Source organism: Heterodontus francisci, chromosome 1, assembly GCF_036365525.1.
Source record: "Heterodontus francisci isolate sHetFra1 chromosome 1, sHetFra1.hap1, whole genome shotgun sequence".
Taxonomy (NCBI): domain Eukaryota; kingdom Metazoa; phylum Chordata; class Chondrichthyes; order Heterodontiformes; family Heterodontidae; genus Heterodontus; species Heterodontus francisci.
Genome location: NC_090371.1, coordinates 21,453,726 through 21,478,357, shown reverse-complemented (window position 1 = coordinate 21,478,357; position 24,632 = coordinate 21,453,726). Strand labels below are relative to the sequence as shown.

Genomic DNA, 24,632 nt, shown 5'->3' with positions numbered 1-24,632 from the left:
GATCTGGTGTCAGGCGTGTGAATGATATGTCCTGCCCATCGGAGCTGGTTTTTGGTGATTAGAGCCCTGATGCGGTGCAGGTTGGCTTTCTTGCCATTGAATTTGGAGGATCTTGTGGAGGCACCTCTGATGTTACTTCTCCAGTGCTTTGAGGTGGGTGCTGTAGGTTGTCCATGACTCTGAAACATATAGGAGCACAGGGATCACTGCTGCCCAGTAAATCTTGATCTTAGTCTCAGGTTTAAGATCAATTTCCTTAGAGAAGGTTGTGGTGAGCCACCTTCTTGAACGGCTGCAGTTCTTGGGGTGTAGGTACACCAACAATGCTGTTAGGGAGGGAGTTCCAGGATTTTGACCCAGCGACAGTGAAGGAACAGCGATATCTTTCCAAGTCAGGATGGTGTGTGACTTGGAGGTGAACTTGCAGGTGGTGGCATTCCCATGCATCTGCTGCCCTTGTTCTATAGGTCAATGTTGCGAATTTGGAAGGTGCTGTCAAAGGAGCCTTGGCAAGTTGCTGCAGTGCATCTTGTATATGGTGCAGTGCATCTTGTACACTGCTGCCACTGTGTACAGGTGGTGGAGGGAGTGAACTTTTAAGGTGATTGATGGGTTGCTAATCAAGTGGGCTGCTTTGTTCTGGATGGTGTTGAGCCTCTTGAGTATGGTTGGAGCTGCACCCAGCTAGGCAAGTGGGGAATGTTGTATTCCAGTCATCTCAATTTAAAGGCTTGCATTCTATTAGCCTTTGTTGAGAGTCACCCACAATGTGTGGGATTGGAACCACTAGTAAATGTTTTGTTTCCCTGAAGAAGATTTGTGAACCTATTGTGTTTTTAGGACAATCATTTTGTCATTTTTTTTTACAAGTGATTAAATTTTATTGAATTCATACCTTGCCATGGTAGGATTTGAATTGACAACTTTTGAGTTGTTAATCCAGTATCATAACCATTACACTACCTTGCATGCCAAACAGTAAAAGTAGTATGCTATAAACAGAGCTCAGTGATCCCACAGTCAATGGATCAGGTCAATGCTTTGCAGCCCAGCCACTGCCAGTCATGAATGGTGATGGACAATTAAGCAACAAAAAGGAGGAGGAGATTGCAGGACCATCCCCATCCTCACTGTATGTGTGGAAAGTGAACTTTATTCTGCACATGCTTTGTGCTCTTCCTGATCTTGGACTGCTTGATGGTTCAGTTTAGAGGAGCTTCTCTCTGCACCTAATCCAACAACAGCAGCAACTTATAGCCACTTTAATGTAACAAAATGTCCCAAGAACACACAGGAATGCTATCAAACAAAATCAAACAGCTCATGTAAGAGGATTTTAGGACAGGTTACCAAAAGCTTGGTTTAGGCGATAGATTTTTAAGGAGTGTCTTCAAGGTGGAGAGAGAGATGGAGGGACAGAGAGATTTAAGGAGGGAATTCCAGAGGTTGGAGCTAAGACAGTTGAAGGCACAACTGCCATTGGTGGAGCGATGAAAATAGGGGATGTAGAAGAGGCCAGAAATCGAGGAGTGCAGAGATCTTGGATGGTTGTAAGGCTGGTGGAGGTTAAAGAAGTAGGGAGAAGTGAGGGGAAGTTGGACTTTGAAAATGGGGGTGCAAATTTTAAAATGGAGGTGTTGCCGGTCTGGGAGCCAATGTAGGCCTTAGTGCAGGGGTGATGGTTGAACAGAATGTGGTGTGAGTTAGCTTTGAATGAACCCACGACCTGGCAGTGCTTGCCAGCACTGTGTAGGGAGAGAGAGAAAAAATAAAGCTGAAAGAAATAAAACCAGAGCTCACATTTCTCTATATTTAGCTGGTTTTGTTGTGACGATTTCCATTCCCTCCACCTCCCCAGTTCCATAGTCCTTGTTCATCCGCAGGACTATCATTCTGAAACATACTTTTTACACTCAAATCATTCACAAAAATACATCAGCACCACCATTGATTTACAACTTTGGCTCCTTTACAGTTCACACCTATAATAATCTTGTGGTAATCACACCTTTTAACAATAAGAGACTTCAAAAGGCCGTCTATGACTAACACAGTAAACAGTAACATTTAATACGCCAGAAGAAGGTTTAGACCATAGCCCCCGGTTACATGGATTATTTTGGCATAATTCAAATGTTTCTGATTATTTGAGGGTTGAAGAGAAAATTTAGATGTTAAACATTGTATTGATGCTAGCAGAACACCCTTGGCATTTCTCGTTAAGAAACAAAAGCAAGAACTTGCATTTATATTGCTCCTTTCATGTCTTCAAGAAGCCCCAAAGTGCTTTACAGTGAATGAAGTGCTTTTGACGTGCGGTCACTGATGTAATGCGGCAGTCAATTTGCGTGCAGCAAGGTCCCACAGTAGCTAATCTGTTATTGATCAGATAATCTGTTTTTAATGGTATGAGTTGAGGGATAAGTATTGGCAGGACACTGGGGAGAACTCCCCTGCTGTTTGAAATAGGAGCCGTAGGATCTTTTATGTCCACCTCAGAAGGCAGGCGGGGCTTCGGTTTAATGTCTCATTTGAAAGGCAGCACCTCTGACAGTGCAGCACATCCTCGGTACTTGCTGGAAGAACTAGTCCACACAGGGTTTCCTGGAAAAGCTACAACAGCTCTGAGGAAATTATGAGCTACTTGTGGAACCTAAAGGAAGTGTTCTATTCTGGACCTTTAATAATAACAACAACTTGCATTCATATAGCACTTCAAAAGTGAGAAAACATATGACAGAAGAGTTTCAGACAAAAAATTTACACCGAGCAGATAAAGCCCTAGTCAAAGAGGTCAGGTTTAACGAATGTCCTAAAGGTGAAGAGAGAGAAGCAGAAAGGCAGAGAGATTTAGAGAGGGGATTTCAGAGCTTTGGGCCTAGGCAGTTGAAGGCACCATCATTAGTGGTGGACCGATTAAAAATTGGGAATACTCAAGAAGTCACAGTTGGAGGATTGCAGAGATTTTAGAGTATTGTAAGGGGTTACAGAAATGGGGAGGATCGAGGCCATGGAGGGATCTGAACACAAGGATGAGAAATTTAAAATCGAGGCATTGCTGGACCGGAAGACAATGTAGGCCAGCAAGCACAGGGATGATGGGTGAAGGGAACTTGGTGCGAGTGTATTATGTTTACTTATATGTGCTATGCTTAGTGATTGGTTAATATATTAATTTATTACAGCCATATTCAGCTTAAACAAATCAAGTCAATAATTGTACTAAAATAGCCTACACTGGAAGTTAATGCGAGCTCATTGATCAGTGTTAAACTAAAGGGTAGATTAGGGAATTTTTTTTTTACACAGCGATTTGTAATGATCTGGAATGCATTGCCTGAAAATGGTGAAAGGGGAATTGGATAAATTCTTGAAAAGGAAAATAAATTCCATGGTTATGGGGAAAGAGCAGGGGGGAGTGGGATTAATTGGATAGCATTTTCAAAGAGCTGGCACAGGAACGTTGGGCTGAAGGGCCTCCTTCTATATTAGACCCATAGAACCATAGAAAGATTACAGTACAGAAGGAGGCCCTTCAGCCCGTCGTGTCCATGCCGGCTGAAAAAGCTAGCCACTCAAGCTAATTCCACCTTCCAGCACCTGGTCTATAGCCTTGCAGGTTACAGCACTTCAGGTGCATGTCCAGGTATCTATTAAATGAATTGAGGCTTTCTGCCTCCACTACCATTCCTGGCAGTGAATTCCAGACACCCACCACTCTCTGGTTGAAAAAGTTTCTCCTCATGTCCCCTCTAATCCTTCAACAAATCACCTTAAATCTGTGCCCCCTGGTAATTGACCTCTCCACTAGGGGAAACAGGTCCTTCCTGTCTACTCTATCTAGGCCCATCATAATTTTGTCCACCTCAATTAAGTCACCCCTCAGCCTCCTCTGTTCTAAAGAAAACAACCCTAGCCTAACTTTCTTCATAGCTGCAATTTTCAAGCCCTGGCACCATTCTTATAAATCTCCTCTGCCCTCTATCGAGAGCAATTATGTCCTTTCTGTAATGTGGTGACCAGAACTGTATGCAATACTCCAGCTGTGGCCTAACCAGCGTTTTATGTAGTTCCAGCATTACATCCCTGCTTTTGAATTCTATACCTCGGCCAATAAAGGAAAGCATTCCATATGCCTTCTTCACCACTCTATCTACCTGTCCTGCCACCTGTAGGAACCTGTGGACATGCACTCCAAGGTCTCTCACTTCTTCTACCCCTCTCAATATCCTCCCATTTATTGTGTATTCCCTCGCTTTATTTGCCCTCCCCAAATGCATTACCTCACACTTCTCTGGATTGAATTCCATTTGCTGCTTTTCCGCCCACTCAACCAAACCATTGATATCATTCTGGAGTCTATAGCTGTCCTCTTCATTATCAACTACACAACCAATTTTTGTGTCATCAGCAAATTTCCCAATCATGCCTCCCACATTTAAGTCCAAATCATGAATATATACCACAAACAGCAAGGGACCCAACACTGAGCCCTGTGGAACGCCACTGGAAACAGCTTTCCATTTGCAAAAACATCTGTAGACTACTACTCCATGTTTCCTGTCATTGAGCCAATTTTGGATCTAACCTGCCACATTGCCATATATTCCATGGGCTTTCATTTTACTGGCCAGTCTGCCATGCGGGACCTTGTCAAATGCCTTACTAAAATCCACATAGACCACATCCACTGCACTACCCTCAAAGAATTAAATTAGTAAGACATGACCTTCCCCTAACAAATCCAGGCTGACTATCCCTGACCAATCTGTACCTTTCTAAGTGGCAATTTATCCTATCCCTCAGAATTGATTCCAATAATTTACCCACCACTGAGGTCAGACTCAGCAGCCTATAATTATTTGGCCTAACCCTCGCACCCTTTTTAAATAATGGTATAATGTTCGCAGACCTCCAATCCTCTGGCACCTCACCCGTATCCAGTGAGGATTTGAAGATGATCCTCAGTGCATCCATTATTTCCTCCCTGGCTCCCTTTAACACCCTGGGATACAATCCATCTGGCCCTGGCGATTTATTCACTTTCAAGGATGTCAGTCCCTCTAGTACTTCCTCTCTCATTATGTTAATCGTATCTAATATTTCACACTCCTTTTTTACTACAATGTCTGCATCATCCCTCTCCTTTGTGAAGATAGAGGCAAAAGAACTCATTAAGAACCCTGCCCACATCTTCTGCATCCACACGTAAGTTCCCCTGTACATCTCTGATAGGCCCTACCCTTTCCTTAGTTATCCTCTTGCTCTTAATGTACTGATAAAACATCTTTGGGTTTTCCTTGATTTTACCAGCCAATAGTTTTTCCTGTCCTCTCTTTGCTTTTCTAAATTCTTTTTTTACTTCACCCCTACACTTTCTATACTTCTGTAGGCTTTCTAAAGTATTAAGTTTTTTGTGATTGGCATAAGCTTTCTTTTTCTGCTTTAACTTACCCTGTAAGCTTCTTGATAACCAGGAGGCTCTAGATTTGGCCGTACCACCCTTTATCTTGGCCTACACTGTACCCGTAGAATCTCACTTTTGAATGCTTCCCACTAGTTTGCCACTGATTTTGCTTCCAGTAGCTGTATCCAGTCCATTTTCGCCAGGTCACCTCTCAGTTTCGTCAAATTTGCCTTCCCCCAATTTAGAACTTTAACTCCTGTCTTATCTTTGTCCTTTTCCATGATTATGCTTAAACTACCCACTGTTACTTCATCTACTTGCCCAGCTTCATTACCGAAGACTAAATCTAGAATTGCGCCCCCTCTTGTTGGGCTTGTTACGTGCTGGCTATAAAAGTTCTCTTGAATGCAGTTCAAGAATTTTGTGCCCTCTGTGCCCTTGACACTGTTTGTATCCCAGTTGATATTAGGGTAGCTGAAATCCCCAACTATTATTGCCCTATAGTTTTTACACTCAGAAATCTGACTACATATTTGTTCCTCTATCTCCCTCTCACTATTTGGGGGTCTATAGTACACTCCTAGTAGTGTGGCTGCCCTTTTTTTATTTCTGATCTCCACCCATATGGCCTCATTTGATGATTAATTTAGCATTTCATCCCTCCTCACAGCTGTTATTGATTCCTTAACCAATAATGCTACACCCCCTCCTTTTTTATCCCCCTCTCTATCCCGCCTGAAAACGTTATATCCAGGGATGTTGAGCTGCCATTCTTGCCCTACTTTAAGCCAAGTTTCTGTTAACGCAACAATATTTTGTTGCCATGTGTCTATCTGTGCCCTCAGCTCATCGTCTTTATTTACTACACTCCTTGCATTTAAATAAATACCTTTTAACACAGCCAGATTCCTGTGCTGCACACTTTTTAACCTTTGCTTCTTCTGTCTTTCCAAGTCACTCGCTAATTTTCTGCCTTCCATTCCCTGCCCTGAAATTGTCCTATCTGAACCCGGAAGTGAGTAGGTTGGAGATGGGTTGGGGTCAGGTTTGAGATTTTTGAAATTTTAATATCTTACCTGACCCCAATCCACCCATTTTTGGTAGTTAAAATTCACCTCTATGATTCTTACAGTAGTGAAAATTATAGTCCGCATAACTCTCCCCAAAGCGGGTCTGATTAAAGTCTATTTTCTGGATTGATGTGCAGTCGGCATTCTCCATTGTTAATGCTGCTCATACCTCCTTCATATACCCGAGATTACCAGCATTTCTTCACCTTTTTTTAAGTCACAGAGTTGGTGGCAACATCTGTTCAGGGTGTTATTAGCATGTGAGTGTGCACTGTCATGACTTGCACAGCATGTCGAGTGGCTGCTGCTCTAATTAGGAACGCACATAAAACAGTGGCTTGTTATCTCAGTGCAGGTCAGCTCTTCCTGAAAATCCAGACAACATCTAACAGGGACTAAGAAAAGAAAAAGTTCAGTCATATCACTTGACACGGATGGGTTGGGAAAGTCAAACTTATGAACTGATGGAAAACAAAGAAAATCTGAACTGGGAATTGACTGTCATGATTACTTATGTAACACTTCATCACATTTCAGTGTCAGTGGTGGCTTAGTTAGTAGCACTCGTGCATTTGAATGTCAAGATTCCAGGTTCAAATCCCACTCCAGGGTTTGTGCACAGAAGTCCAGGCTGACGCTCCAGTGTAGTACTGGAGGAGTGCTGCACTGTAACAAATGCCATCTTAACCTCCCACAACTGAATGGACCCCAGATATGGGGCTTCTACCCTTCCCCTGAATTCAGTCTGTAAGGAGGAAAGGGCAATGCAGGTGCTGCGCAAGTCTGTGTCTCCAAAAAAAAATCCTGCCCAGGCTATGCAGCCAAAAAACTAATGGAGAGGACACTTCACCCCTAAAGTGTGGCAGATGATCTCATCTAACCTCACCAAAGTTCTGAGGCTGCATTCCCATCATTTCTCTCGCAGATGGAAGAATGCCAAGCAATCATCATCTTTCAATAAATGTCTTTCTATGCTTCGCCAAGAGAATATTAACGGGGGATTTAGCACAGGTATGCAAAATGCTAAGAGGTTTTCATAGAGTAGATAAGGAGCAACTCTTTTCACTGGCAGGAGGTTCAGTAAATCCCAGATTTAAAATAATTAGCAAAAATGCCATAGGGGATGAGGAACATCTTTTTATGCAGTGTTACTGGGATCTGGTGAGAACTGCCTGAAAAGATTGTGGAAGCATATTCAATGGCAACTTTTGAAAGGGAAATAAAAAGGGAAAAAAAAATTACAGGGTTATGGGCAAAGGAGCAGGGAACTGGAAATAATTGGATAGCTCTTTCAGAAAGCCAGCACATGCACAATAGATCAAATGGCCTCCTTCTCTACTGTATGATTGTATGACTCTACGGTAATGAAGTAGATGTCAACGCAGTCATTAAACAGGTAAACATGGCAGCCATTTTGCATATAGCTAGACCTCATAAAATGTAGAAATGGATAACCAGTAATCGGTTTGCCTGGTGTTGGTTGAGGATGTTAGAGGGCACCTACTGGTTATTTAAATTGACTATTGATTCAGAGGCCTCGGACTAATAACCCAGAGAACATGAGTTCAAATCCCACCATAACAGTTTGAGAATCTGAACTGAGTTCATAAAATCTGGAAATAACCATAGAATGATTACCGCACAGAAGGAGGCCATTCAGCCATTGAATCGTGTTGGCTTTCTCCAAGAGCAACTCAGCTAGGCCCACTCCACTGCCTTTTCCCAGTAGCCCTGCAAATGTTTTCCCTTCAGGTGCTTATCCAATTTCCTTTTTAAAAACATGATTGAACCTAGCTCCACAACACGCTCAGGCAGTGCATTCCAGATCCTAACCACTCGCTGCCCAACATTTTTTTTCCCTCATGTTGTCTTTGATTATTTTGCCAATCCTCTTAAATCTACATTCTCTGATTCTTGCCCTTTCCACCAATGGGAACAGTTTCTCTCTATCTACTCTGTCCAAACCCCTCATAATATTGATCACCTCTATTAAATCTCCTCTCAACCTTCTCTTCTTTAAGGAAAACAGTCCCAGCTTCTCCAATCTATCCACTTAACTGAATTCCAACTCATAAAAAGGTACTGTCATAAAAGTGACCGTGAAGCTGTTGGATTGTCGTAAAATCCCAGCTGGTTTACTTTAGAGAAGGAAACCTGCTGATAGGTGACTTCAGTCCCACACCAATGTGATTGCCTCTTAACTGCTCTCTGCAGTGACTCACAAGTCACTCAGCCATATCAAACTTTGGGCAACTAGGGATGGGCAATAAATACCAGTCTTATCGGTGATGCCCACTTTACTCACTCTATACTGAAGGCCACTTTGGTGGGCTTCCTCCGATTTACTGCGCTCATCTAACTGAGTGTTATTGTCATACTGTTTCCTATGTGCCAGTTGCCCTCCGACAATGTGTCCAAGTGCTCACTTGTGATCCTAAACATTGAGCGTCAGTGGACTATTTGATCATGGGGACGGTCGTACCCTGGCACTGTTCTTCAGTCAGGGTCACTGGAGAGCAATCGGGGGTGGTAGAGGCTGAGCAGTCTCACCTCATTGTTGAAGTATCTTGGAAATGGAGGTCAGAGCCATATTCCATAGGTGACTCCCCCCTTCTGTCATCCGAGTGGTCTAAGTGAGATTGAGGTGAAAGAAACCTGTAACTCAACACATTACATCAGCCATGGCTCGGCAGGTAATATTCTCTCACCTCTGCACAAAATCCAGACTGACACACCCAGCTCAATACTGAGGGAGTGCTGCACTGTCAGAGGGGCTGTCTTTCAGGTAGGCCATCAAACCAAGGCCCTCCGTCTCCCCTCTGAGATGGATGTAAAAGATTCTATGGCAATATTGCAAAGAAGACCAGGGTGTTGTGCCCAATATTTGTCTCTCAACCAACACCTAAAAACAAATTATCTGGTCATTAACACATTGCTGTTTAGAGGAGGTTGCGGTGCACAAATTGACTACTGTGTTTCTTACATTGTAACAGTGACTGTCCTTCGAGAAATTTGTTTATTGGTTGTAAAGCAATTGGGAAATCCTAAGGTGGTGAAAGACACCATTTAAATGCAAGTTCTTTGTTTCTGTTGACTTGGATTGAGCAGTACCATTGACAGCATCTCTCGATCCTATGGAGAGATGAACCTCGAAATTGCAGGATAAAGGAGTGTTGTTTGATGTTATAAGAGGATAATTTTTTAAGGAGTATAAAGTATTGGATTTGAACCTACATCTGTTGTCATCGTTTCACAGAATGCCGAGCTGTTCTGTTGTCGGTAATGACCACTACATTGAAAGACCTGATTCAGAAAGGAGAAGAGGAGGAGGCTTGTGTTGAACTGCTCAGCAACATCCTGGAGGTTCTCTACCAAAGGAATGTGGTATGTATGGTACAGGCAGCAGAAACTCATTGTAGAGCTCGGGATTGGAAGATACTTCCAAACTGAGGAGCATTCAATGTGGGTGCAGACTAAGCCTAGAGCGCTGAATGGTGTCTACAGGATGGAAACAAGCCATTCAACGCAAGTAGCTTGTGCTCTACATGAGCCTCCTTCCATTTCTTTGCATCCTGATCCCCACATACCTTTATTTCCTTCTCCCTCATGGAAGAATCAAGCCTCTCATTAAATGCTCCATGCTATTGACTTTAACCAAACCAAGTGACAGCTCGTTCCACTCTCTGTGCAAAGAAATCTCTCCTAAATCACATACTTGATTTGTTCATGATTATCTAATATTTATACCCCTTGATCTGGGATCACCCACAAGTGGACAAAATTTCTCTAGGTCCACCCTATCTGCCTGTTTCAATTACTTTTGTAATGAAAATGTTTGCTATAACCAATTGCTTCGGAATTCGGGGATGCTGTAGGTAACCCAGAAGGTTTGGTTTATCACAAAGTCTTAATTAACGCAAAAGAAATAACAGGCCCAGCTGCATCTGGTAAGAGAAGAGGTTATTCCCCTGAGGTGTAGTTAGTTTGCAGTTGGATTGTGTAGGACAATGCCCCAAGACACTTCACCAAGAGGAAGAAAAGGAGGAATAGGCACTGAGCCATGTTGGGGACATTAGGAGGGGCGACCAAGAGCTGAGTCAAAAAGATGGGTCTAAAAAGGTCTTTAAACATGGAGGGAGAAGTAAGAGAGGTGAGCGATTAGGGTGGGAGTTCCTTAGAGTAGGCTGAAAAATTGTACCACAAAAAGGGGGGTAAGGGGAGGGGAGGATGCATGGAAGGCCAGGAATACTGAAGGGTAATGAGAGGAATTGTAAGGTTGCAGGAGGATACAGAGATGGGGAAAATCAAGGCTACGGAGGGTTTGAAGATGAGGGTGGAAGTATAAATAGATGGGCTCTTGGTGTCAGGGTAGATTGGTGAAGACAGGGGATGGTAGGTGAGTGGAACTTAGCACAGGACCGGGTATGGACAACTGAGATTTGGGCATGTTGGAGTTTATTGAGTGTTGGAAGATGGGAGGCTGGCAAGGAAACATTGGGCTGAATTATTTGATGACAGCTGAAGTCCTGCCACTGGGGCCGAAAGCGAGAGGTGAGCCCACTGGCGGTGGCAGGATGCGGGAAGGTATTTTTTTTTTAGAGATACAGCACTGAAACAGGCCCTTCGACCCACCGAGTCTGTGCCGACCATCAACCACCCATTTATACTAATCCTACACTAATTCCATATTCCTACCACATCCCCACCTGTCCCTATATTTCCCGACCACCTACCTATACTAGGGGCAATTTATAATGGCCAATTTACCTATCAACCTGCAAGTCTTTGGCATGTGGGAGGAAACCGGAGCACCCGGAGGAAACCCACGCAGACACAGGGAGAACTTGCAAACTCCACACAGGCAGTACCCAGAATTGAACCCGGGTCGCTGGAGCTGTGAGGCTGCGGTGCTAACCACTGCGCCACTGTGCCGCCCCTATATATTCCTGGTGGTGGCCAATTAACTGGCCGCCACTGGGGATGCCATCCCTATTAAGGTCAGCAACCTGCCCCCAAGAGCTGCTGGTCCAATCAGACAATGGGAAGTTCAGTAGCCTCAGCGCCACTGCTAATGGTGGCCATTGCTGGGACTGCACCTGCAGGAGGAGGACACATTGATGGCTGTGCGCTCTCGAAGACAGGGATCGGTGATCTAGAGAGGGGGTGGTTGCTGAGGGCAGTTGGCGCCGTTGCTGTAGAGGTGGCCATAGCCACTGGGGGCCCCTTCAAGGGCCATGGAGTGCCTAAAAAAGAGGGCCCTCATCACCCCCTCACCCCACCACAGTGCCACTGGGAGGCCTCCAAGTTGCATTAGACGGTCTCACCCCCAGTGCGGCGGGCCCCCTTGCCACTGGCAAAATGCCCATGGAGGCGGGAAGAGGCCCTTAATTGGCCACTTAAGTAGCTCAATTGGGGCTCCAAGTGGGCAGCACATCTGCCAGCTTTCCTGCCACTGGCAAAATGGTATGGCAGTTCGAAGATGTCGGGTATAACCCCTGACACCTTCGCGTGCCATTTGCCAGCCTTCCTGTCTCAGGCAGCTGGTAAAATTCCAGCTATTGAGTCGATTGGTGACAATGGTATGGACAAGAGTTTCAGCACCCAAAACATCGACCTGTCTTTGAAGATACTGACTGATCTGCTGAGTCTTTCCAGCATTTTCTGTCTTTATTTCAGATTTCCATCCTCTGCCATTTTTTTCTTCTACCCCATCATTTATTTAGTTTGGTGTAAAATATACATTGTAAAAACAAAGTGATGGGAATGCAGATATGCAGGTCTGCCTGTCAAATAGATTTGAAAAGTAGCAATTATTTTCAGAAATGGTGATGCAACCCTCGAATTGAGGTTAAATTGGAAGATTAAGAGTGGGAAGAGGGTAAGGAACAGTCGTTAAAGAATTAAAATTTCATAGCACAGAGAAGCTATTAGTTGCATTGCCAATATGCTGGCCCTCTGAAAGAGGTATCCATTTAATCTAACTTCCCTACCCTTTCTCCATTCTCTTCTATGAATTTTCTTTATCAGATATTTATCCAGTTCCATGTTAAAAGCTGTTGTATATATTGCTTTCCCTTCCAGCTGTCTGGCTGGCTGCTCTCTGTCTGATCAACCCTCAGCAGAAGGAAATTCTCCTAATCTCTCCTTTCATTCTTATGCTGCTGATCTTTAATTGATACCCTCTAGTTACTAACCCATAGACCAGGGGAAATGGTTCTTTTTCCCAAATTATATTATCAAAACTCTTCTATCAGATCTCCTCTATGACCTAAAATATAGACAAAATCATGGGAAACACTCAGCAGGTCAGGGAATATTTGTGGAGAGAGAAACAAAGGTCTTTGAGCTTCTCTGATCTAATCAAAAGAGTTGCAATTTCTCTCACCCTACTCACAACCTTGACATCCTCTCCTTACTTTTCTTCTCAAAAGTTGTCAAGTCACATTTCTTTGCATTAAATTTTGTCTAACTTTTTGATACCCAATCTGTTCTCCTGCAATTACTGACAATTGTCTCCACAGTTAGTTACTTCCCCTATTTTTGGTGTTGTTTGCAAATTTTTATGGATATATATTCTGCAGGGGGCACCACTATTTGCATTCTTCCAGCCTGAGAAAATATCCATTAGCCACTACTGTTTGTTTTCTGTCCCTTAACCAACTTCCTATCCATGCTACCTCAGTTCCTTTAATAACATTTGCCTTAATTTTATCACTGAGCCTCCTATTTTGCACCTTTTCACGTGCTTTATAAAAACTCACACACAACAAAAACAACAACTTGCATTTATATAGCACCTTTAATGTAGTAAAACATACCCAGGTGCTTCACTGGAGAGTTAACCAATCAAAAGTTCGGTCAAGGAAGTAGGTTTTAAGTTGCATCTTAAAGGAAGAAAGTGAGGTAGAGAGGGGGAGAGATTTAGTGAGGGAATTCCAGAGCTTAGCACCAAACTAGTTGAAAGCATGACTGCTAATGGCAGAATGATTAAAATAGGGGATGTGCAAGAGACCAGAATTGGAGGTATGCAGAGATATCAGAGGGTTGTAGGGCTGGAGGAGGCTATGGACATAGGGAGGGGCGGGGCCATGGAGGAATTTGAAAACAAGGGTGAGAATTTTAAAACTGACAGGGGGTTGGACTGGGAGCCACTGTGAGCACAAGGGGTGAAGGGTGAATGGAACTCACAACATCCACTTTGTTTCCTTCACCAATACACTCCATGGGCTGAATTTCCCCTGCCATCTGGAGGCCGGCTGGGAGGTGGGAGAGATGGCAATATGGTGGAGGAAGGCTCCAGCAGGGGAGCCAGATGTCTTCATGACACCATGGCATATTGTCAGTGTCAGGAACCTTAGTGGCGTGGCTGCCCACCAGGCAGCCAATTGAGTCACTTAACAGCCCAATTATAAAGCATTTCCTGCCCTCGTGGGCATTTTACCCATGTCAGGAGGACCTGCCACTGTGTGAGAAGACTGCCAAGAAAATTCTGGGGGCATCCCAGAGGGTTCCCGGGTGGGCCCTTACTTGATGGGTGCTCCATGGCCCACAGAGTGCCCCCTCACCCCCGCCCCGGCAGCAATGGCCGTCCTCAAGCCTCACTTGCTGCTGGTGCATTCACCCAACCCCGATCACCGGGGCCTGTCTGCCTGGCTCCAGCTTCCCCAAAAGAACTCACCAGTCTTTGAGGGCACCTTGGCATGGAAACACCCTCATCCATGTGCTGCAGCCTCAGCAGTGGCTCTCTGATTGGGCCAGCAGCTTTAGGTGGGGGGCGGGCCACTGTCCTCAACTGGACAGCAATGGCAAAATGCCACCCAGAGTCCTGCCATCTGCCAGAGAAGGGTCGGCTCCTGCTTTCATCCTGACTCTTGACAATAGCACAAAAATTTCAGCCCCATTATTTTCTCAAAGGACTCCATTAAATTTGACTTTTATAAATCCGAGGTGTCTGACACAAGATCCTGATATAATTGCAGATGAGGAAGAACATTCAACTCATCTCAATTCATCTATCCAAGGGAGTTGTGCTGGAGGTGGGAAAGGCATTGGGTACTACTACACAGGCTGTGAGCACACTACTTGCTCCCAGTCATGGGGGCTACAGTAGCAGACCCACTTGTGCTGTAGCATCAGAGAGAGATGGAGTAGAGGCAGCAATGAGGGATGAGGTGGGGGAGGAGGGCTCTCAGCAAAAGCCCTCACTTACCTGGAGTATTCAGGGAGCACTTCTCCTACTTGCACTTAAGCCAGGAGCAGTGTGTTCAGGCGGCTGTGCTTCACCAAGATGGTGCTCACAGAACTGTGACCTCTAGGAACCAGACCTGCAGCCACATTCCAGGGCAAGGATGTTAGTGCCAGTGGCCATGAAGGTGAGCTTTCTTGGGGGCAGATTCATCCAGGCTGGAACCAGTGACATGGCAAATATCTGTTTGCCTTCCATTGCTGCACCCGGGAGGTGACAGAGGCTCTATGTGACGGGAGACAGGACATCGTTGACTTCCGTGTGAACTAACTTTATCCAATAAAACAACCAATATTCTATATAATACTCAAATAAGCACCCTTGTGCTTTCCCTTAGTACCTGTCTTGTCAGTGCCTTTGCCTGGCCTAATGCTCCTGCGCAGTGCTACCCGGTGGCTGTAGCATTGCAGGTGATTTTCTGTTGGGGAGATTGCAGGTGGCCTTGCAGGATGCCTTTAAGCAGTTCTGGATCTTAAGGCCCCACTTCGGACTGCACCACCTTGGCATGGGCAGCAGCAGTAAGGGCTGGCTGGCTGACAGGCAACAGAAAGGGCACTGGCGGAAGGGCATTGTTGGGAGGATGAATGCTGTTTGCCTGAGAGAAGACAGCAGGTCAGTGCTAGATGGCAACCTTGCCACTTCCTCAGGATAGTACCTCAGCCATTCGAGTAATCTATAGTAGGACAGACTGCAGGACTGCTTTGAGAGCCTGAAATCCCCTTTGAGTACTGGTAGCCACAGCCATAATGGCAGCAGTCTGAGCCTGCATGGCAACAATTTGAGATTTCATGACCTCAGCCTGAGTTTGCACAGCACTCAGACATTGTATGACTTCTGCTTGTGTTACAAAGGAAGTTAAGACATTGGCCATCAGATGCTGCATTGTGGTTGGATCCACAAGTTGGAGTTGGCCATCACTTCCACACTAGAAAGGATGGTCTCCAAGCTCGGAGCGAGGCCCTGTGCCAAGTTAGAGTTGGGCTACTCCATGCTCGTTGCCAGTGTTAGCAGACTGTCCGACAGGCCTGCCATTGCACCAAGCTTTTCTGCGTGCATTTCCATCAACCTATTTCGATATACCATCCCATCTAAGTCCTCATCTGAGTCCCTGTAGCAGAACTGGTGTGTGACCTTACCCTCAAAAGAGCTGCCATCTGTGCTATCCTCTGCTGCAGTCCACTTGTGCCAGATGATTTTCCATATGCAGATCTCACCTCTATGCTACCCTCTAAATTTTGCCCAATGCCAGCATCTGTGTGTGACAGATCATGTCACGCTGTTTCTTTCTCCTCAGTCTCTTCATTTAGCCCTTCAGCCTTTCGCACCACTGACTTGCTGTGTGTCGGTCTTGAGTTTCTGAAAGCATAAAGTCACAAGGGGAGGATTGGGGTAAAGAAAGTGGAGGAAAGTGAGATGTGCTTGCTTACACCATCTGCAGATTGTAAATCGTAACCTTGAGGATGAAGTGGGATGTGAGAAGGTGATTAGGCAGGAACATATTGTCATCCTTGCTTTTCTTTATTTGTTCATGGGATGTGAGCATCGCTGACAAAGCCAACATTTATTGCCCATCCCTAATTGCCCTTAAGAAGGTGGTGGTGAGCCTCCTTTTTGAAGGGAGTTCCAGGATTTTGACCCAGTGACAGGAACAGCGATGTATTTCCAAGACAGGATAGTATATGACTTGGAGGGGAACTTGCAGGTGGTGCTGTTTCCATGTATCTGCTCCCCTCATTCTTCTAGATGGTGGAGGTCATGGGTTTGGAAGGTTCTGGCGAAGGAGTCTTGGCGAGTTGCTGCAGTACATTTAGTAAATGGTTTCAGCCAAGATGCTGGCCATGGCTTCAATGACAGTCGCCCCAATTATTCCCAGCACCATATTCTCCATGGGGGTCAGCACATGTAGCCATGATTATCCCTAACCCTGCCAGTTAGCTGCTGATAAGGGCCAACTTGTCCTGCGAGAGAGGGGCAAGTGTGTCTGTGAGTGTGGTGCAACATGTTTGAGAATGTTTGAGAACATCTTGAAAAATGCTCTCTGGCCTGCAGCCCCATTTCTGCAGCTTCCACCTGGTCTTCCACTGTTCTTCCAGCATTCCCTCTCCCTGCTGCAGCCAAAATGCACCTCACATTTAAGAGGTGCGTGCTGGCTTTATGTGGTGCTGGCCTTGCACATACTGGTGCAACTTGCTGAGACGTGCAAGCACTAGGCGGTGTGTTCAGTGCTCGCCACAATCATTATAATTAGCAGGTAGCACCAAGTTTGTCCTCTGCCTGCATCACTTTGAACGGATACAGGGTATCCAATTTAGCACCCAAGGAGCTTTGTGGAAAAAATTGGAAGAGCAGCAGATGAGTTGTTATCAGGGAACATTTTAACTGTCCTTTGATTAACTTTCGTTTGATTAAGTGGCCTGGTGTGGGATAGCCACATGCGAAGGGAGGCAGAACTGATATATTTGTTTCCTGATTCAACATGTAAGCAGGAGTACCGGAGTGGAACGTTTATTAGATTTAGTACCTTGTAGTGATAGTACTTAGTCTGCAATATTCCCTCTCTGTGTGGGCGAGCAGCTGGGTGATGATGATCATTATACTGCTGGGTTGCAGTTCTGAAGATCAGCTAATGTTGATTATAGTTTAATGTTGGTGCTTAATTTCAGGAGGACTATATTTTGAATTGCAAGTGAATAACTGGAGACAGCGGTTACACTATTGAGTGAGAAAATCTGTAATAACACAGAATAGTGGTTCAATGTTAAATCCACATCAATGGTGAAGGAAACCTCATATATCCCGCAGAAAAAAGGAGCATTTAAGGGGAAGTGAAACCTAACTGGCCTTAGAAAATTTCAGAGAGAGAAACAGAGAACTATAAAAGCAAACTTATTTGTATAATGCCTAGTGTCAGCCATGGCTCGGTTGATTGCACTCTTGTCTCTGATTCAGAAGGTTGTGGGGACACATCCTTTTGGATGAAACATTAAAGCTGAGGTCCCATTTGCCCTTTCAGTTAAATGCGACACAATTTCAAAGAACAAAGAACAAAGCAAATTACAGCACAGGAACAGGCCCTTCGGCCCTCCAAGCCTGCGCCGATCCAGATCCTCTATCTAAACCTGTCGCCTATTTTCGAAGGGTCTGTATCTCTTTGCTTCCTGCCCATTCATGTATCTGTCTAGATACATCTTAAAAGACGCTATCGTGCCCGCGTCTACCACCGCATTACAGGCACCCACCACCCTCTGCGTAAAGATCTTTCCACGCATATCCCCCCTAAACTTTTCCCCTCTCACTTTGAACTCGTGACCCCTAGTAATTGAATCAACCACTCTGGGAAAAAGCTGCTTGCTATCCACCCTGTCTATACCTCTCATGATTTTGTACACCTCAATCAGGTCCCCCCTCAACCTCCGTCGTTCTAATGAAAATAATCCTAATCTACTCAACCTCTCTTCATAGCCAGCGCCCTCCATACCAGGCAACATCCTGGTGAACCTCCTCTGCACCCTCTCCAAAGCATCTACATCCTTTTGGTAATGTGGCGACCAGAACTGCACACAGTATTCCAAATATGGCCGAACCAAAGTCTTATACAACTGTAACATGACCTGCCAACTTTTGTACTCAATACCCCGTCCGATGAAGGAAAGCATGCCGTATGACTTCTTGACCACTCTATTGACCTGCGTTGCCACCTTCAGGGAACAATGGACCTGAACATCCAAATCTCTCTGTACATCAATGTTCCCCAGGACTTTTCCATTTATTGTATAGTTCACTCTTGAATTGGATCTTCCAAAATGCATCACCTCGCATTTGCCCGGATTGAACTCCATCTGCCATTTCTCTGCCCAACTCTCCAATCTATCTATATTCTGCTGTATTCTCTGACAGTCCCCTTCACTATCTGCTACTCCACCAATCTTAGTGTTGTCTGCAAACTTACTAATCAGACCACCTATACTTTCCTCCAAATCATTTATGTATATCACAAACAACAGTGGTCCCAGCACGGATCCCTGTGGAACACCACTGGTCACACGTCTCCATTTTGAGAAACTCCCTTCCACTGCTACTCTCTGTCTCCTGTTGCCCAGCCAGTTCTTTATCCATCTAGCAAGTACACCCTGGACCCCATGCGACTTCACTTTCTCCATCAACCTACCATGGGGAACCTTATCAAACGCTTTACTGAAGTCCATGTATATGACATCTACAGCCCTTCCCTCATCAATCAACTTTGTCACTTCCTCAAAGAATTCTATTAAGTTGATAAGACATGACCTTCCCTGCACAAAACCATGTTGCTTATCACTGATAAGCCCATTTTCTTCCAAATGGGAATAGATCCTATCCCTCAGTATCTTCTCCAGCAGCTTCCCTACCACTGACGTCAGGCTCACTGGTCTATAATTACCTGGATTATCCCTGCTACCCTTCTTAAACAAGGGGACAACATTAGCATTCTCCAGTCCTCCGGGACCTCACCCATGTTTAAGGATGCTGCAAAGATATCTGTTAAGGCCCCAGCTATTTCCTCTCTCGCTTCCCTCAGTAACCTGGGATAGATCCCATCCGGACCTGGGGACTTGTCCACCTTAATGCCTTTTAGAATACCCAACACTTCCTCCCTCCTTATGTCGACTTGACCTAGAGTAATCAAACATCTATCCCTAACCTCAACATCCATCATGTCCCTCTCCTCGGTGAATACCGATGCAAAGTATTCGTTTAGAATCACCCAGTTTCTCTGACTCCACGCATAACTTTCCTCCTTTGTTCTTGAGTGGGCCAATCCTTTCTCTAGTTACCCTCTTGCTCCTTATATATGAATAAAATGCTTTGGGATTTTCCTTAACCCTGTTTGCTAAAGATATTTCATGACCCCTTTTAGCCCTCTTAATTCCTCGTTTCAGATTGCGCCTACAATCCCGATATTCTTTCAAAGCTTCGTCTTTCTTCAGCCTCCTAGACCTTATGTATGCTTCCTTTTTCCTCTCAGCTAGTCTCACAATTTCACCTGTCATCCATGGTTCCCTAATCTTGCCATTTCTATCCCTCATTTTCACAGGAACATGTCTCTCCTGCACGCTAATCAACCTCTCTTTAAAAGCCTCCCACATATCACATGTGGATTTACCTTCAAACAGCTGCTCCCAATCTACATTCCCCAGCTCCTGCCGAATTTTGGTAGAGTTGGCCTTCCCCCAATTTATCACTCTTCCTTTAGGACCACTCTCGTCTTTGTCCATGAGTATTCTAAAACTTATGGAATTGTGATCACTATTCCCAAAGTAGTCCCCTACTGAAACTTCAACCACCTGGCCGGGCTCATTCCCCAACACCAGGTCCAGTATGGCCCCTTCCCGAGTTGGACTATTTACATACTGCTCTAGAAAACCCTCCTGGATGCTCCTTACAAATTCTGCTCCATCTGGACCTCTAACACTAAGTGAATCCCAGTCAATGTTGGGAAAATTAAAATCTCCTATCACCACCACCCTGTTGCTCCTACATCTTTCCATAATCTGTTTACATATTTGTACCTCTATCTCACGCTCGCTGTTGGGAGGCCTGTAGTACAGCCCCAACATTGTTCCCGCACCCTTCCGATTTCTGAGTTCTGCCCATATTGCCTCACTGCTCGAGTCCTCCATAGTGCCCTCCTTCAGCACAGCTGTGATATCCTCTTTGACCAGTAATGCAACTGCTCCACCCCTTTTACCTCCCTTCGCATAAGAACAGAGGAGTTCTCCCAGTATTCTAGCCAACATTTATTCCTCAACCAACACCCAAAACAGATTATCTGGTCGTTTATTTAATTTCTATTTCTGGGAGCTTGCTATGCGTAGGACAGGCAAGTGCTGATTATATGAGAAAGTGGTGGTTCCTTTAAAAACATCCCAGCAAACATTCACACATTGGACTGTCATATCTAATTACAAAAAGCACAGATATTTTTTCAGGATCTCCCAGCCTGGACTGGGAGAGGGTCTGAGGTCAAGGCATGAGGAAACTCCAGGTATGTCTATAAGATGCAACTTTTATTAAAGGAAATAGATCAAGAAAGGTATTTGAAGGTCAGTTAAAGATATTAAAGGGGAAGCTGATAGGATTTACTTGGACAATTGAGTCCTGACATAGATCATTATACTTGAGCTATATAAAGCTCTGGCATATCTTTATTTGGAGGGACAGGCTGAATTTTGGTTCTTACAAACTGTGATGGACATCAAGGCTCTGGAGATTGGGATGATACCAAATTCTAGTTCTCTTTGTTATGATTATAAAGTTCAAGATTTAGACGTATTTACTTTCGAGAAAAGTAGGCTTTGAGGGGATATGATTGAGAGCATCAAAATGATCCAGGAACTGGACTCGATTCAGTTAGTCAGGTGAAAGACGGTAGGGCTGGGGGGTTCATAAAATCTACAGGTTAAGAGTTAGGTTAATGGGCAGCAAGTATTCCTTTTTCAGAGATTCACCTTTGTCTGCATCAATCTACTGAGTTATGTGGCGAATATGGAATATCTGCAGTTTGATAAAAGGGATGAGTTCTTGAGACAAGCAGACATTACTAGTTACAGAGGAAAAGTTGCTAGGCAGTTGTGATGATGAGGAGTTGTTGGCAACTATTGGAATATATCTTGGAGTTGGTTTGCTTGCCTCAGGATATCCTAAAGGAATTCCTTAGAGCTTTACCCTGAATTGACTACAGTAGGTGTTTTTGGTCTGCATTTGTTGTCTCTCCCAGAAGATAACATGGTTAGGAGATGAATGAAAGGGGTACAACAAGCTTTTGGTTGTATAGCTAAGACTATTCAGTATCAAGACGAAGAGCGACCACTGTGCTTAGGTTATCTGAGGTCCAGTTGACCGGACCTAGTTGTGGTTGATGGTTCTGATTGTCTTCCCTTGCCAATCTCTTTGTTTGGATGAACTTCAATGACCCAGGAGTGCTGACTCATCCTTCACATTTCTTACGTCATTGGCTATGTGTCCTGGTTTGTAAGTCTGTAGTGTCTGAAGAGCTACTGTTTGCCTTGGTTGTGAGTTCCCTCAGGGCCGCTCTGAAGGACGTCCACAAGAAGACAATGTGACCTTTTCTGACATTATCACTGACTGATAACACCACTGTCTCTTTGCTTCTTTATCTCAAGGAGTTGGAACACATTCTTTCTTTGTAGCACCACGGGACTGAATCGGCGATGCATTCAGCAGCACCCTGACTGCTATTCTTACAGTACCCATTCATTATGTGCGAATATAACCTGTGCTTGACCCAGCCACCATGTCCCATTCTCCAGAACTGACATCCATCACTGGGAAAAGCATAAAAACTTCGCAAAAAAAATTCACATCATAAAAGAAATAAAATACATCACCAGTCTTTCAGCCGAACTACACTTGATGAATGAGTGCAGACTCATTAGGCTCAATGCCACAGAGGAACTGGTGTCACTGGCTGGCTGTTACCTAGTACCAGTTGAGTGCTGCTCATGCTGCCAAGCACAAAGGAAAAGGATTAGATCATTCACCCCTTGTGCCTTGTTTCGCCATTCAATTAGGCCACAGCTAATCTGAATCTGAACTCCATCTACCCGCCTTGCTTTCATGTCCTTTAATACCCTTACCTAATAAAAATCTACCAATCTCAGAGTTTCAATTGACCCCCTCAGCCGCAACAACTTTTAGACAAAGAGTTCCGGATTTCCACTACCCTTTGTATGAAATGTTTCCTGATATCATCAAGCTCTAGCCTTAAAACGCCTTAAACTGCCTCCTGTTCCCAACCCTAAATTTCTCTCCTCCCCTCCTGAAGGTGCTTGAAGGGCTACAGCTTACGCAAGTGGCCATTCTTTCTGTGTAAACATTGACAACAAGCTGTGGCAGAACTTCTCATCATGGAGAGCGTCACAGCTCCATCAGATCTTCTCCCACTTATGGTTCATCATCATGTATATTCCTTCAATTGTCCAAATGTACCTTGACACTACCAGGATTATCAATTGATCAACTGTTGCCATGTCAACCAAATGCTGGAGATAAAAATATCAAAGAAACTGAACCTTTATCTGAGTATTTCAATATGAGATATAATATTTGTTTGGCATTAGCTTCCTTGACAAACAATGTTAGCCTTGCCCAATGGATTAGGGAGTTGCATTCAACTCAGTTGAGTAACACTGGCTGGTGCAGTGGGCTAGCCACTGGGTTTTCATCTCTGATGGGTTAAAAGTCTCTCTCTGTTGGTTTAAAGGCTCAGTGTTTACAAATGATGATGGAGTGAGAATATAGGTGTCAAAGAAGAGGATGAGGGAAAGGATTTAGTTTGAAAAAAAAATGAATATGGCACTGGGTCCTTATCTTATTAAATGGCAGAGCAGGCTCGAAGAGCTAAATGGCCTTCCTCCTGCCCCTATTTCTTGTGTTCTGATGTTCTTATTACCCCAAATACAAACTTTTTTGTCAATTTTCAATTTATTTCTCTCCAAAAGAAACTTTATTGATACGCAGGAACCAGCTAGACTGCTTTTCATTAGTTCTTTTCAATGAAAATGTGATTATCTCTTTAAACTTCAGTAAAACTTCCCTTTCTCGAGTGCTTGAAATAGCAACTTATATCAATTTATTGTATCAATTCCAATCTCAGAAACAATGATGCCCATGCTTGGTGATTTTACATTTAAGACAGAACTCCTTTAATTAATAAGTTCCCTTCTCCAGCTCTTGTCTCCGAAGATAATGAATAACCCTAAATAGGTTAAGGCCAAGTCTTTGAAAGGCAAAGCTTTTTGTTCAAATCGTCACCTTGCTGTGACATTGAATGTCATCTTTTTGAAAGAAAAATCAAAGAATCCATCATGGCTCTGCTTCAGGTACCAGTGGGTTAATTTGTCCAATCATATCTAACAATTTAGAAACTTAAAATGTAATAATCCCCAATTGTTTTCAATTTTTTTACCTTTTTAGAAGGTTTCCAACCCAAGATTTTTAATACAACCAAGGTGACTGAACAACCAGAATCACCTTGACTGTCCCAAATTCCAAATCACACCATTAAACATTGAATAAAATCAATTCTTTTATATTGAATTTTATATGCAGAACTAAAATTCCCACATATTTTATCATAATAACCAGAATTTCACTGTGACCTCAATGAAAGTCAAGTTCTCACAACTTAACAAGTTAACTTCAATGATTCCAATGTAATTCAGGCCAACACTTAGCAACTAAACACAGAACAAAATTGCATGTGCTTAAACAAGAAAAGATAAATTATATAATTTTTCCTTTTCTTTCAGGCACCTTTCAAAATCACTGTAATAAAACTAAAGAAAACATTAACTCTCACTGTTAAGCAAAACCCTTTAATATTCTTACACCAAAAAGAGTTAAAAAGGGCCAAGCTTCCCATAGCAACAAAAAACAGAAAATGCTGGAAACGCTCAGCAGGTTCAGGCAACATCTGTGGAGAGAGAAGCAGAGTTAACCTTTCAGGTCTGTGACCTTTCATCAGTGAATGTTAACTTTGTTTTTCTATCCACAGATGCTGCCTAACTTGCTGAGTATTTCCAGCATCTGCAGTATTTTGCTTTTGTGGAGCTTTCAACAGGGTTGTGAGCTCCAAGCATTCACACAGGTGTTAAAGGGACATTTAACAGTATTTTTTTCCATTTCTCCTTTATTTTATCATAGATTGATTTATCCTTTCCATCACTTAAACCAATTACCAGTTCCTGATGTTATCCCCATTATCCCATTCTGTACTGATTCAAAATCTCAAACTCACAGTTTGTGTCCTCATCCAAAACATTACCTCCTGCAAAATACTTAACACTTTTATCCAGGTGAAGTGTAACAACACAACGAAAAGAGGATGAAGGGAACACCAAGGCTCAAC

The 24,632-nt window shown here is 44.0% G+C and overlaps 1 protein-coding gene across 2 annotated transcripts in view; it reads left to right on the top strand.

The window, feature by feature from the left end:
* LOC137368229 (dedicator of cytokinesis protein 2-like) overlaps positions 1–24,632 on the top strand; it is a 1,222,644-nt gene that overhangs the window by 446,802 nt on the left and 751,210 nt on the right. For both annotated transcript variants that reach the window (XM_068028710.1, XM_068028709.1), the window contains exon 26: positions 9,734–9,861. In XM_068028710.1, coding sequence (XP_067884811.1) covers positions 9,734–9,861 — 128 coding nt within the window. The remainder of the gene's footprint in view (positions 1–9,733; positions 9,862–24,632) is intronic.